At 41.1% G+C, this 13,909-nt stretch overlaps 2 protein-coding genes across 4 annotated transcripts; both read right to left on the bottom strand.

The window, feature by feature from the left end:
- Nucleotides 1-534: 534 nt before the first annotated feature.
- Nucleotides 535-6,737, bottom strand: LOC117556660 (zinc finger protein 11-like). The gene is made up of 7 exons (XM_034232127.1): nucleotides 6,569-6,737; nucleotides 5,430-5,635; nucleotides 5,232-5,324; nucleotides 4,841-4,936; nucleotides 4,558-4,668; nucleotides 3,742-3,871; nucleotides 535-3,650 (listed from the first exon to the last, which is right to left on the bottom strand). The coding sequence occupies exons 1-7, from the start codon at nucleotides 6,579-6,581 to the stop codon at nucleotides 1,780-1,782; spliced, it is 2,520 nt and encodes an 839-aa protein (XP_034088018.1). The 5' UTR covers nucleotides 6,582-6,737; the 3' UTR covers nucleotides 535-1,779.
- A 381-nt stretch (nucleotides 6,738-7,118) lies between these two features.
- Nucleotides 7,119-11,784, bottom strand: LOC117556590 (zinc finger protein ZFMSA12A-like). Of its 3 annotated transcripts, none has more exons than XM_034231991.1 (7): nucleotides 11,636-11,784; nucleotides 10,841-11,062; nucleotides 10,103-10,195; nucleotides 9,922-10,014; nucleotides 9,692-9,802; nucleotides 9,448-9,582; nucleotides 8,448-8,811 (listed from the first exon to the last, which is right to left on the bottom strand). In XM_034231991.1, the coding sequence occupies exons 2-7, from the start codon at nucleotides 10,991-10,993 to the stop codon at nucleotides 8,731-8,733; spliced, it is 666 nt and encodes a 221-aa protein (XP_034087882.1). In that variant the 5' UTR covers nucleotides 10,994-11,062; nucleotides 11,636-11,784; the 3' UTR covers nucleotides 8,448-8,730. The 3 variants fall into 3 exon arrangements, with proteins under 3 accessions (XP_034087880.1, XP_034087882.1, XP_034087881.1); XM_034231990.1 differs by having other exon boundaries at nucleotides 8,448-8,810; nucleotides 9,450-9,582; nucleotides 10,841-11,043; XM_034231989.1 differs by lacking the exons at nucleotides 9,692-9,802; nucleotides 9,922-10,014; nucleotides 10,103-10,195; nucleotides 10,841-11,062; nucleotides 11,636-11,784 and having other exon boundaries at nucleotides 7,119-8,810; nucleotides 9,450-9,585.
- Nucleotides 11,785-13,909: the final 2,125 nt, after the last annotated feature.

Genomic DNA, 13,909 nt, shown 5'->3' with positions numbered 1-13,909 from the left:
CTGTGTCTGTAACGCTATGACGTAAGTCTACATATGCTGACAAGGTCTCTGGAAACACTGTTGGGGCTGAATGGCACTGTGAAAACACAACACAAAGCGAGGACTTGTTTTGGTTTTGGTTTAAACCACTTCAGATACTGCTCGGCGCCAGTCAAAACATCAGGAAATTGCTGGCTAATCAGAATACCAAACCCCTCCAAATTAGGCTAATGACAGGAAATGGGCCGGGCCAACTTCCCCTGCTGTAGTCCCTTATCAACCTCTCATCTCTCAGACATATTTTAATCGTCTAGAGCCGGCAGAGAAGCAGATGATTCTTGATTAATGCCATTCTTAATTTCATCCCTATGCCTATAACTGTCTTACCCCTTAACGTGTAAGGGGGAGATGTTACTGGTTATCTGCTGCCATCTAGTGAAACATTTATTCAGAAAGCAAATGCAGTTTCAAATTTCCCTTTGCAACTTCCACCATTTTTCCTCCCAACTCTAACAGTTTTCCTTTGTTTAACAAAATGGTATCAACAAACACAAGGTACTACCATGGGAATTTAATGTGAAATTCATGAACCTTGCAAACCATAATTGGGTGAGATGAAAGGCCTGCAGGAATAAAGTTATTTCATGTTGAAATAAACCATTGAACCTCTCAGGCACGCACACATTTCTCTCAGTATATTTACAGCCAACGCCTTTGCAAACATATATTTTCACCAATATTACAGTTTCTGCACATTCACCGAAATAATATCTGGAATATTATCCAAACATATTCATGCATAAGAAACTGTTGGTCAAAAATAATTCAGTCTGATGCGTATTGAGGGGAAAGAAAGAGTATGTGCTAACGTAAAGGAAATAGTTGAATTCTTACCACGTTAGAGAAGATTGATACCACTTTATCTGAAAAGTGGCATCATAGAGTTTATGTATATAGACAACATGTCTCTTAACCAAAAATATAATTGGGGGATGGACTCTGCGCAGTATTGAGCAGGGCCACAGTTTGTTAGCATAAACCACCTAGCTGATATGTTAGCACCTGTTTGGCTGATATGATAACTAACCTTATTATCGCTATAAATACTTTAATTATGAAATGTACACGTTGTTACCTTGCCTGTAGCCTTGCTCCGTGATCACTTTACTCAGACAAGCTGCCAATCACAGTTGTCTATAATGATGTCACTCCCTTTTAATAGCATCAAATAACTGAATATAAATCAGAAAGATCCACACCTGAATGCACGTTGTGTGACAAGAACTACCTACAAAGACAGAAACTATCTTTGGGCAAATTGTATTTGAAGTATGTTTTGACTTTATAGTGCAGTAACATGGAGGGTTTATAGTCTGTACTGTAGATTTGGGGGAGATAAAGATGCTTTGGCTTCACTTGAGGGTAGCCCTAATGTCATCACTTGAGGGTAGCCCTAATGTCATCACTTGAGGGTAGCCCTAATGTCATCACTTGAGGGTAGCCCTAATGTCATCTATCTTTGCTTACAGTCTAATAGTGGTATCAATCTTCTCATGTGATTATCTAAATAATTATTAGTCAGTGGATTTCCCAAAAAGGTCAAACTATTCCTTTAAATGCTCAAAAAGTCCTACACAATTGGGTAATGTGACTACATTTACTTTACAGAGAAGAGGAAACATTTCACCTCAATTTAAACAGCATCATTTTATGTTCCTTCACGTATTGCTTGGTTTCGTTGGTCCTTTGTAACTGTAGCAGTCTAACTGCCAAATGGTGTGAATGTGTGAAATGTCCTGCTCAGTTCATGTTGGAGTGGCTCTTCAGGTGCCTCCTCAGGTGGTTCAGACAGGTGTAGGTCTTGGGACAGATCTGGCAGTGGTACGGTCTCACACCTGAGTGGTTGAGCATGTGCTGCTTCAGCACACTTCCATCTGAGAAGGCTTTCCCGCACTGCGTGCAAACGTACGGGCGCTCCCCTGTGTGCACGCGCATGTGAACAGTCACTTTGTGTGCCATTGTGAAACCTTTGCCGCACACTGTGCACTTGAAAGGCCTTTCTCCCGTGTGCGTGAGCCTATGCGTGCGCATTGCACCCATTTGGGAGAAAGCCTTACCACAATCTGGGCAAACGTGCGGCTTCTCTCCCGTGTGAACCCTGGTGTGGCTCCGCAGCCCCCCCGCTGTGGAGAAACACTGCGAACAGTGAGTGCACTGGTACGGCCGCTCCCCCGTGTGAGTGCGCATGTGCTGCTTCAAGTCATAGCGGTTCCTGAAGCCGCGGCCGCACACCAGGCAGCTCTCCGGTCGGTCGTCGTTGTGTCGGAGCTCGTGGTTGGCCAGGCATTTCTCAGACAGGAAACACTTGCCGCACTCTTGACACTGATAGGGTTTCTCGTGGTCAACCCTCTGATGGTATTTGAGCTCGCTGATGCCGGGGAACGTCTCGTCGCAGTATCTGCACCTGAAGCGATGGTTGGCGCTGTAGGGAAGCTGGTGTTCGCTCATCTGATGGTTCCTCAGCAGGTGGGCCATCTTGAAGGTCTTCCCACAATGAGAGCACTCGTATTTGGTCAGCAGCTGGACGCACTGATGTCTGACCCGCTCGTGGAGGGACCTGAACTGACACCCACACTTGGTGCAAATGTGGGACGCATTTTTACACTTCCTCTTCCTGTGCCTGGAGAGGTGAGCCTCCGTGCGAAAGGCTTTGCCACACTGCGAGCATCTGTAAGGCTTCACCGCGGTGTGGAACCTCTGGTGCTCGAGGAATTCGAAACGGTATTTAAAGCTCCTTCCACACAGTGGACAGTTATGCGTGACTCGTCCTCGCGGGTATGCAGCTTTCGAGGATTTCCTGGAGGACATAGATGAGGAGGAAGTCCGATGGGCGGAGCCACTCTTCCTGTGTTTGCCTCCACTCATTAATTTGACACTCTCCATTTCTCCGCCCTCTTCGTGTCGTTGCTGATGTTTGGTCAGACACTTGGAGGAGATGAAGCTCTTCCCACATTGCTTACACTGATAAGGCTTGTCATGATCTACCTGTTGGTGATACTTCAAGTCACCGATTCCTGAAAAACCTACCCCGCAATGACTGCACTTGAAAAGGCGGCTTTGGACGTGAGTCAGCAGGTGTTCCTTCAAACTGCTGGACTTTTGAAAACTCTTTCCGCAGTGTCCACAATCGTAGCTACGGCCACGTTTTGGGCAGTGGTGTCGGAATTTGTCCAGTGAGGTCGGAAAACTGTTCCCACATTTGATGCACAGATAAGCGGCGTTTTTGCATTTCCGTAGCCTGTGACCGGCTAGCAGAGTGGCTGTCCTGAAAGCCCTCCCGCACTCCGAGCAGTTGTAGGGCTGCAGCCCACTGTGGACCCTCTGGTGCTCGGTGAGAACGGAGTGGTGCTTGAAACATTTGTTACACTCTGGACATTTGTGCAGCCCTGATTGTCTCCTGCGAGGGGACGGTAACATATCAGTCCTTTTTGGGGATTCGGGAAAGTCTGTCGAGGTGGAAGGGTTTGTGGACAGTTCTTCATCGAACATGACGATCTGAGGAACGTCATTATTTTCGTCGTCACAACCACTCGGGTGGGAAGAGATGGCCACTTCAAGCGATGGAGGAAGAGACAGAGAGGGAATGAGAAGATCATCTGGCGGAAACGGAGCTGCAGGGAGGGAAACAAATTGTTAACAAAAATCTTCAATTCAAAAACTGTATGTCGACTAGTTCTTAGCAAATGTAAATTGTGCACGTACCGATTGTACTCTTAGCCAGTTTCCCGTGGCACTGTTTGCTCTGGAGAAGAAATTTAATGTCGTCTCCATTTGAGACACACTGCATGTACTCTTCTAGGACAGAGGGGGCCCCGCTGATCCAGGATGCCGTCTATATAAGGGAGGTCCAAAAAAGGAAGCATTTTCAAACACAAGATGACAGGTCTCCCGATTCATTTTGAGGCACCACATGCACCACAGACGCCTCTCTGTGTCATAAAAACCATGCCCATAGCTAGGCGTACATTTTTCCAGACAATAGTTGTATGGACAGATATGCAATACTTGAAGCTTGACAAGTATACGTTTAAGCATTGAAGTCTGTACTTTACTTTTAAGGGTAGCGTATTTCTTTGCCTGAGAGCGCATCTGGGTGAGATACAGTGAAAGAGAGCAGGATAATGTCGCAGCAGCTTCTCAGTGAATGCAGGGCCCAAAGCACTTGCATGTTTAAAACTAGATGCAAACAATGGTTGCTGCAATTTTTGTAATGTGAAATGCAAAGCTGGCCAGGGCTACATGTCTCAAATTTGCTTCTTTTTGGTCGGTTGAGCGTTTCAGGCTGAGCTCTATAGGTCGTAGAGACAGGTTTGAAATAAGAAAGGAAAGTAAGGATGGATTTGTACATGTGGTTAGATGTATAATACCCTTTAAAAGAATCGATTTGGTAATTGAGACATGTGGGCTTATTTATATCCATGCCCTACTGACAAGATCGATGTTCATGTGATCATTCAATATTGTAAGAATCCAGCTGCCGTGCAAGGTTACTTTTTATTTATCTAATCCTCTTAGTACCTGTTTGAAATCAGGGATTGGCAGCAGCTCCTCCAGTCTGGTGAAAAACTCACAAACCAGAGTCTCCAGTGCCGTGTCGAAATCAGGGCCATACTCCACTGGAAACACATTCTGTTACATAGAAAACAAAAAGTGGCACCCTCAGCACATGGCAAACTCCTTTAGAATCGGACAGGAAAGATCAACATCTCCTCGGTCAAATTTTGTTTGGTGAAATTGTGATTAAGAAATGAATTTATAACATTTGAGTTAAGAGCACTATGTAAATGACATAACATTTGACCTTGAGGAAGTGTTCTCTGCCATCCGTGTCTTCAATGAGGCCTTGCACCAGCTTCATAAAGTTAGCCTCTGGTGCTTCAATGACAGGATCATTTGTCTGGGTCAGAAAACAAAAAACACACAGATTATAGAAACAATAGGAACCGTCTACAAAGTAAAACGAGTGCAGTTCGTCCAACCACGATTCAAACAACCAAATTATATCAGATTTACTACTAACTACATAAAAAGCATGAAATGAGCAGTCTGAACCAGTCACTGTTTCAACATGTTTGCTTAAAATATTTAGTCAAACTATTAATTAATGATCAAAACAGCTACAGAATCGGTTTATGCTGTTATTTATAGCTTTAGTTGTCTTATCCTTTCAGTGCTGCAACCGAAACACTCACCTCCTCAATGCAAGAAGTTCGGATTCGGTTCAAGTGGCTCTCAACAGCCTTGAGATCTTCAGGGTGTTCAGAACGCAACAGCTCAAGAGTTGTCTGGAGGACATTTCAATTGTGAATATAATGTTTTCATGATAACCCTATCTCATTTGAATAGTTCTCATTAAACACATGATGTTATACACATTTCAAAACACTTACCCTTGCCCTCAGGCCAAGTGAGAGCAGTCTCCCTTCCCGTTTACTCATCAGCTCAGGAACTGCATCTGTTACCATGGTCACAAACTCCTCCAGTTTCCCATAGTGCTTTATGTTTCGTTGGCGAACAACTTCCCACATCACTGCTGACATCAGGCGAAGTGGTGGGACCAGGAGCGCCAGCGAGGAAAGGGGGACACTGAACTCTTCTAAATTAGAAAAATAGTTTGGGTCAAACAAACCTTAAAACTATTTGGGAACCTTGTTCTGAAACTGCTGATAATTACGTCATAATAAGTCACTTTTTAATGTTGAATATATTGTATTTTGACTATGTAGAATTGATTGATTGATTGAAAAGTTTATTAACAGCTTGTATATTGGGTACAGTACAGTACAAGTAGAAGATGTCGACTGTAATTAATATCCGGTTTGATATATGTATTTATATTAAAGTGGAAGGGGAATACACTCTAGTGCTAATTTGAAACAAAAAACGTCTTTCCTTATCAGTGTGTGATAGTGTGAAAGTAATACATCTTACTTTAGGGTCAGTACAGCACCCCATCCCTGAGATGCACTGGCTAGTGTGGTATACAGCCCTGTAGGGTGCATTATCTAACGCACCACGGCTGTGTGCATACATCTGACTTCTACCACCCAATGCATGTTACAGCTTTGATCGTTAGGATGTTCCTTAAATGCTAAAATAAACACATGCAATGCGTTTACAGTGCACCCGTCGCTGCGCGAAATGGCAAATGAGATAACGTATAGTTAAACATAAACAATTTGCAAACAGCTAGCTGTTAGCATCACCTCAGTAATATGTCAAATTACGCTAATTATCCGACTAACTATCAGTCACAAGTACCTAACAGTTGGGTTGCGTTTTCGACCGTAAATATACCTAACAATACATATTTGCTTGTTGTGCCCAAGCGTAAGCTAGCATCACCACTAGCCACAAGGCCGCTGATGTGTGGTAAAACCGACTCATTATTGGGAAAAACAATTCGTGTTCCAGGGATTAGACAAGGCCTGCTATGCCTCGGCTAATCCTGCGCTATGGCTATTCGGCTAGCCGCACAAGTGATATAGCCTACACACAGTTTTACCGAGCCTAGCAAGCTAATACATACCTGCGTCGTTCATTTTGGAATGATCTTATAACGTTGGAAAGAACAATTATTAAGTGTGCTATCATGCATACTTTCGGTTAGCGTGCTAGCTAACCGCATACACGGTTCAGGCGCCAACTTCTTCCTGAAACACGCTGTTCATCCTGGGAGCGTTAGCTGCGCGCTTTTAGCAGGGAGGTTCGTTTTGCATCACGGGGCAGCCCGGATAGGGACATTCATATTCTCTCTATTGCAAAATGAGACGCACCGCCTCTACGGACAATCATATAACTACATCTTTAAAGTAATGTTTCAATTTGAAAAACTGTTTTCCTGCATCCCTTATAATTCTAATGTAAAATGTTTTTCATAAATGTGTTTTACTCATAGGCTCAGAGTGAGCAGTCTCTGTGTTTCAGCTTGTCAAGATTACAGGAACTTTATTTCTTGGTGAATTATCTTTTGGTTGTCTCATTTTTTAAATTATTATTAATGTTAATATTGTTCAAGTGGTTTCATGTTGGGTTTAAGTACGAATGTTGCAGCTAGACACAAACACAGGGAACTTCCATACACTTAGTAGCAATTTTTACTCTGTTTTCTTAGAGACAATTTAAAACATGTTTGACAGATTCACAGAACAAAATTGAAAACACAAATGTCGTAATTGTACACGGTAGGCTACAATGTGAACAGATCCAACAACACAGGTAAATGAAACAGCCAGGACCAAATCTTTTGAAAACATAGTCCTTACTTAGAGATGGAGTGAAAACCAAGTTTATAAACGTATCACAAAAATGAGTCCAGGCTAGTTGCATGAAAACACATTAATTTGCTAAAAGTGGCATATGGTACTTTATTCAATTAGACAGTCTGGTTTTGCACTACATTGTGAGTTTTTTTCAAGTGTCTCTTCAGGTGAGTGAGGTTTGTGTAAGCCTTTGCACATATATGACAAGGGTAGGGTTTAAAACCAGTATGTTTTAAAGTATGTATTTTTAATACTGTGCCAGTAATACACCCTTGTCCACATATGGAACAGATGTAAGGGCGCTCTCCAGTGTGACCCCGCATATGAACTGTCAAGTTGCTTGCGGTGGTGAATCCCTTCCCACAGTCAGTGCACTTGTATGGTCTTTCCCCTGTGTGGATGCGTCTGTGTATCTGCAGATCGCCGGCTGACATACAACCCTTGCCACAGTCAGAGCAAAGATATGGTTTCTCTCCCGTGTGGATCCTTAAGTGTATCTTCAGGTTACCCGATCTGGAGAAACCTTTGCCGCAGTACGTGCACTGAAACGGCCTCTCACCTGTGTGACAGCGCATGTGAAGAGACACTTCATATTTGCTCTTGAAAGCTTTGCCACATTCCCCACAAATCTTTTGGTCCTGTTTCTTGTGGCGCAGCTCATGCTTTGTCAAACGGGCGACAGAGCTGAACATTTCCCCACATCGCTTGCACTGTTTGGAAATCTTGGGAAGATGACTCATCTGGTTGCTCCTCATCTCACTCATACTGGGGTACTCCTGCCCAGACGGTTTGCACGTGAAGTTGCAGATCTTTGTGTGGGTCCGCTCATGCTTATTCAGCAAGTGCATTTTTTTAAAGCTTTTACCGCACTGAGAACAGTCAAACCATTGGACGATGCGGCCACACCGGTGTCTTAATTTGTCCTTTAGTGATTGAAAGCTATCCCCACATTTAAGGCATATATAAGCAGCTTGTGTGCACTGTGTCCGCCTGTGAGACGACATGTCACAGCTCCTTCTGAAGGACTTCCCACACTGAGAGCACTTGTAAGGGTTTTCTCCGGTGTGCAGCCTCTGATGCTCCAGGAGTTTGTAGCGGTAAATGAAGCATTTTCCACAATGACTGCATTTGTGTGCAACTCTCTGCCGTGGAGGGGCAATCATTGAACTGGACGACGCGGGACTATTGGCAGATGTAGAGGGAGAATGGAAGCTGTCTGAAGCTTCATTATCATACTCCTCCAAAGTGAGAGCATCAGGAACGCTGTCGCTGCATTTCCCTCCTGTTGTTTGTCCTGCATTGCTGCTCTCTAGAATGATGACGTCATCCTCAGATGGCCATATCACATCCTGTATCTCCATATTTAATGCGTCCTGAAGAGAAATAGCCTCAGATTCTTCTTGCTCCAGAAATGTTTGTGTATTAGATTCTAAGTCTTGAGCATTTGTCTCTGGCAGTGAAGGAGGGAAAGATAATGACGAAAGAGCAGCTGCTCCGAGGATGAGGGCACTGTTTGGAAAGAGAACAAAAAAAGTGAGGATTATTTATTTGCATTTCTTTCATTGAAAAAGATCATATTTTCAGGTTTATTTGTGCCTCTACTGTGACATGTCTCCATGCTTTAATGTTCAAAAAGCTCTTAATTGTTCTCATACTGCCTGTGCAGCAGCACCTCTTTTCACCCTCTGTCTGAAACCAGAGCCCAGTCGGCTCTGTTGTGAATGGTCAACCGCTTAGAGATGTCCCGCCCCTTAGCCTATCATGTACAATGTTGGAGTGCTAGCCAATAGAAGCGCAAGGGTGACATAGTGATATCACTATGTTACAAAAGTAAACAAAGGAGTCAGATGGAGGCGTTTCAGGCAGGGGGGGGCGGGGTCACAAAAACCTATATAACACTGTACAGGAAAGGGAAACCCCCGAAATCATCCCTTTAAAGTAAATATCTATATCTATACATGTTTAGACATTTTCTAGACAAAACGATGAATCATTAAGACAAGAATCCACGGAATAATCATTAATCTAAATGACCACTAGTTTGTGCTTGAGAAATGTCTTATGGATTGATCTTTAGTTAATTGACAGTTTGTTTGAGGCACTATTTTGTACATTAAAAATGGTTGTATCCCGGGCACACTGACTTACCACTGGTATCCATTGTGTACATTTGACTAAGATGGGCCTTGCTTCTAAGCAGTACTTTGAGGTCATCGGCTTTGGATGCACACTGCATGGACTCTTCCAGCGCAGAGGGTGTGTCACCAATCAACATTTCTGTCTTTATCAATGAAAAAATAAGTATTATTTTAACAGGCTTGAACCAGACAACCAAAACCTGAAAATTATTTTATTAAGTGCAATTTTATGGCGTACGTTACTTTATTTACCTGCTTAAAGTCTGGTATAAGCAGCAACTTATCCAGTCTGGTGAAGAACTCACAAAACACCGTCTCCAGAGCTGTGTCAAAGTCAGACCCATACTCCACCGGAAACACATTCTGTGAAGAGGAACATTTAAACCATAAGCATGGATATAACACCGAGATACTATTTGACCATTCAAGCAAATTGCTACTTTTCATGTCAAAACTAACGAAGGGTGAAAGCAGAATCACACCTTGAGGAAGTGTTCTCTCCCTTTTGGGTCGTCCAGGAGTCTCTGAAAAAGCTTGACAAAGTTGGATTCCATCGCTTCATTTCCTGGATGCACCTTTAAAGTCATATCAAAACATATAGAATTAGCAGAACATTCTTATACAGACAACGTTTGAATGTCGGTGATTTAAAAAGTCACACACCAGTTTTGAGGTGGATGGCATCAGGCTGTCCAAACGTGTTTTAACATCTGTGAAGTCCTCTGGCTTTTCAGAACTTAATATCTGTAACATCATCTGGTGAAAGATGTTAACAGGAGTTATTAACAATTAGGGGACATCCAGAATCCCCTAATTGTAGCTACAAACAACAATAAAGAAATAATAAAATTAAGAAAAGGTGCAAAACGTAAAGCATTTCCATTAAGCTTTTATTATCTGAAGAGGGTAAATGAAATGAAGTAAGTAAATGAAGTAAATAAGTACATTTTCATGCAAAAAGAACAGAAAAAAATGCTTAAATGTAGAGATTTCCTCTTTTTTCTCTCTATTTCTATCATATTTATTTGTATCTTATATATTTTTTTTACCTCTGTAAAGAGGCTTCGAGATCTTTATAAAGCGCTTGATATATAAAATGTATAATTATTATATTAAACTAAATATCTAGATTTTTTTCTAGTTTTATTGATAAACAAAAGTAGTTAGCCTCTAGAGAAGATTAACTGCATTACTTAAAGTCATGAAATGAAAACGGAATCTTATCTAAAGAACAATTATAAAGACTAAAATACTTATATCAACAACAGCAATCAGACAAACACCAACAATACAAAAAGGTTTAACATGATCATTTGTGAAGTGTAACTTTTTCCAGCTTGGATCTGCAAAAAACAACTTTATTTCAATAAAAAAAAAGTATAGTCCATGTGAATCACTTGCCTTTGATCTTAGGCCCAGAGTGAGCAGTCTCATCTGTCTCTCTGTAAAGATGTCAGGGATGGCTTCAGTCACCAAGGAAACAAACTCCTCCACTTTCCCATAATGCATTATGTCTCTCAGACGAACCACCTTCCACATCACAGCCGTCATCATCCTCAGTGGTGGAACCAGGAGCCTGAGCGAGGACAGGGGCAGGGGGCCCTCTGCAAGGGGGAGAGGGGACTGAAGCATTATTGCATTTAAATATGCTTTCACACCAGAAATATAAAGCATCCAAACTAATGTACAGTCTCTCTATTGTTAGTAAATGGATGTACTGAGAGCAAAAGTGATGAAAACACCTGCTTCTGTTATAAGACGGTTCATATAGGCTAATCTAACTTTTAAACACATCAACAAGTTAAAAAAAAAAACACTTCAACCTCAGTTTGACTTTACTTGAAGAAGCTGAACCAATTATAGCCTGAAAGGTGCAATTATTTTTATTTTGGTTTATCCATTGTTGTGTTATCGGCAGCCAACCAACGTTTTAAAAAAAAATCATTTGTGAAACATTAACTAAGGCCAAAAACAAACAAAAAACTATTTTTCAGAAACGTAATTCCTCTGCTGGATACATGCACCAAATACATTAAATATAATGTAAACTGCAATAGCTTCTTCCTTTCGCGTTGTGTCTAAAACACCTCCAGTAAAATGAATGTTATTAGTTGAGATCTAGGAAGTTGCTGTTAGCAGACAAGCTAACAACACCAAAACAATCCTACATAAACCCAACAAAACACATAAGCTTACCCATTTGTTTCCCTTTTAAGAGTTACACAAGTTGAATTGATGCAGAGGAATGTCTTCTAATTTAGAACATGTTCTTTTTTTAGAGGCTTTCTGTGAAAAATAGTTTCTAACAGCTAATTCAGCAACTCGATGCTTGCACTTCCTTCTTCTTCGTTGGTGTTTAGAAAACCAGCTTAAAGGCGTTTTACGGCCACCTACTGGGCGGCAGTGTAGAGAAATAGACAATGCAATGCAATGTAGGAGTGTAGGACCTACATGTATGGCATTGTCTATTTTTCTACAGTGTAGGTAACAATTAAAACAATAACAATGATGATGATACAAATGTCCCAGTATTTTTTGCCTGCCATTCCCCCCCCAAAAAAATTACATTGAAAAGTAATTGGGATTGTCCTAATTGGAAGGCGAGTCTTCATGATTTTCTTTCTACAATGGAGAAGTACATGTTTCTTTCTGGTTGGCTACACAGTCAGTGTGTGTATTTTCCTGTTGGCTGCTTGACTATTTTTTTTATGTATGACCTCAAAAGAACGAGGATTATTTTTTCACTTTGTGAGCTCAGAAAATCTTAAACACCTAGTAAATCAGCAAAGATACACAAATGTTTGTTTACCTCCTTTTTTAAATTAACTATGCATTGAATATGTATCCGTTTTGAAAGTAAACTTTAAAGCTTATTTTTGCCATTACATTCTGTAACTGTAGGTGCAACAATCCCCTGGTGGTGGCAGTGCAGTCTTTCTAACGGTTAGTATTCATCAGAAATAAAGGGAACGTTGGAAAAGTAATTAGATAGTGCTTCATCAGACCATCTGGACAGTGTTACGGCCCATGACACCAAGTAAATCCCTGCAGTGCCTATTGTGTGACAGAAGGATCCTCTTGTAGTTAAAAAGGCTATTTCCTCTACTCAGATTCTCAGCCCTTTTTGTGAAGCCAACCTCGATTTGTACCACCATCAGCCACCCAGCAGCACAGGGTTTAAACATTTCCCCAAGGAAGCTTACAGCTAACATCCAGGGCAGACGAAATGCTGACTTGAAGTAGAATTTTATTAAACCTTAAATAGAGTGTCCCATTTACTGGATTGTAATTTTTTTGTCATCCTCAGTAGCCTATATTTATAACATTTGTATTTTATAAAAATAATTCCTGATTTTGTATGTATTTCCTTAATGTTTTACATTAATACCCTTGCTCAAAAACCTCTCCCTTTTCTTACTAATAAAGTCTTTAAGTAATAACAGTAGTGCATTTGATATATTTAAGTCTTCGGTCGATTTAAAGAGAGTGTGTCATGTTTAGTAGAAATAAAGAATTCAATTCCCATTTATCTCTTTGACTGATGATGACGCGACACAATGTGACTCACGATCCTCTTTATCTAAATGTTATTTGAATTTGCCACAGATAGAACATGCAATACAGGAAATGTCTTTTTTATTAGAGTTTAGCATGTCTACATAATATGTAGACTATTTGTAATGCATTACGTTGACATTGCTGTGTTTCACTACTGCATTTTGTAATTAGACATAGTGCCTTTTTAATCTTTTAAAAAATGTTTGCTCTCTCTGATGAAGCTTTAATCTCCGCCACATGTCCAAACGCTTAAAAATCAGATCAATTACTAAGTCACATTCAGTCAAGTCACATTTTTCTGGCATTTCATGCACAAATCCAAATGATATTCAAAGTAAGCAGCTGTCTATTATGAGATATATGGGGAAGTATAGTGTGTGTTTGCGTAGTTGTGTTAATGCATGTATGTCCACACGTGTACTATGTATGTGCATTTGTGTGTGTGTGTGTGTGTATGAAAGAGAGAGAGAGCGAAAGAGAAAGAGTGCGTGCATTTGTGTGTCTGTGAGTGTGTAATTAAAACAAGTGATTTTTTTTTACACACAGATTATCCCTCTATCCCAGCTGGTCAGAGTTGGATTTGACCACCCCGACAACCAGAGAGAGGAAATCTCTTTGGGGCTAAATCCAAATTGGCACCGTTGGTGATTTTTTCCAAACTGAAAATGTGGGAGTGCTCAACTATTAACTATTAAGTGAAATCTATGAACACGACAAACCATATAATATTACAAGTCACTGATGTCTTGAAGAGGACATTTTAAGAGAAGGGAAATACACACAGTCCTTAAATATTCCAAATATTGTTATGTTTTTATTCTCTTTTTTACGACTGGGCACTATTTATTATAATTTTCCAGGACTATGTTGGTAGCTTATCATGCAGCAGCATTACTGCGTGGTATTTATTTG

The sequence above is a fragment of the Gymnodraco acuticeps genome, unplaced genomic scaffold (assembly GCF_902827175.1).
Source record: "Gymnodraco acuticeps unplaced genomic scaffold, fGymAcu1.1, whole genome shotgun sequence".
Lineage (NCBI taxonomy): Eukaryota > Metazoa > Chordata > Actinopteri > Perciformes > Bathydraconidae > Gymnodraco > Gymnodraco acuticeps.
Note: the sequence above shows the minus strand (reverse complement) of the source record. Positions and strands in the feature narration are given on the sequence as shown.

Bases quoted from the DNA above. Each gene is read 5' to 3' on its own strand.
- LOC117556590 (XM_034231989.1), bottom strand. From the start codon at position 8,662: ATGGAGATACAGGATGTGATATGGCCATCTGAGGATGACGTCATCATT.
- LOC117556660 (XM_034232127.1), bottom strand. The intron at 3,872-4,557 runs GTACTAAGAGGA...TCCCTTATATAG, and splicing joins CAATCCCTGATTTCAAACAG to ACGGCATCCTGGATCAGCGG. The intron at 3,651-3,741 runs GTACGTGCACAA...CCCTCCCTGCAG, and splicing joins ACTGGCTAAGAGTACAATCG to CTCCGTTTCCGCCAGATGAT.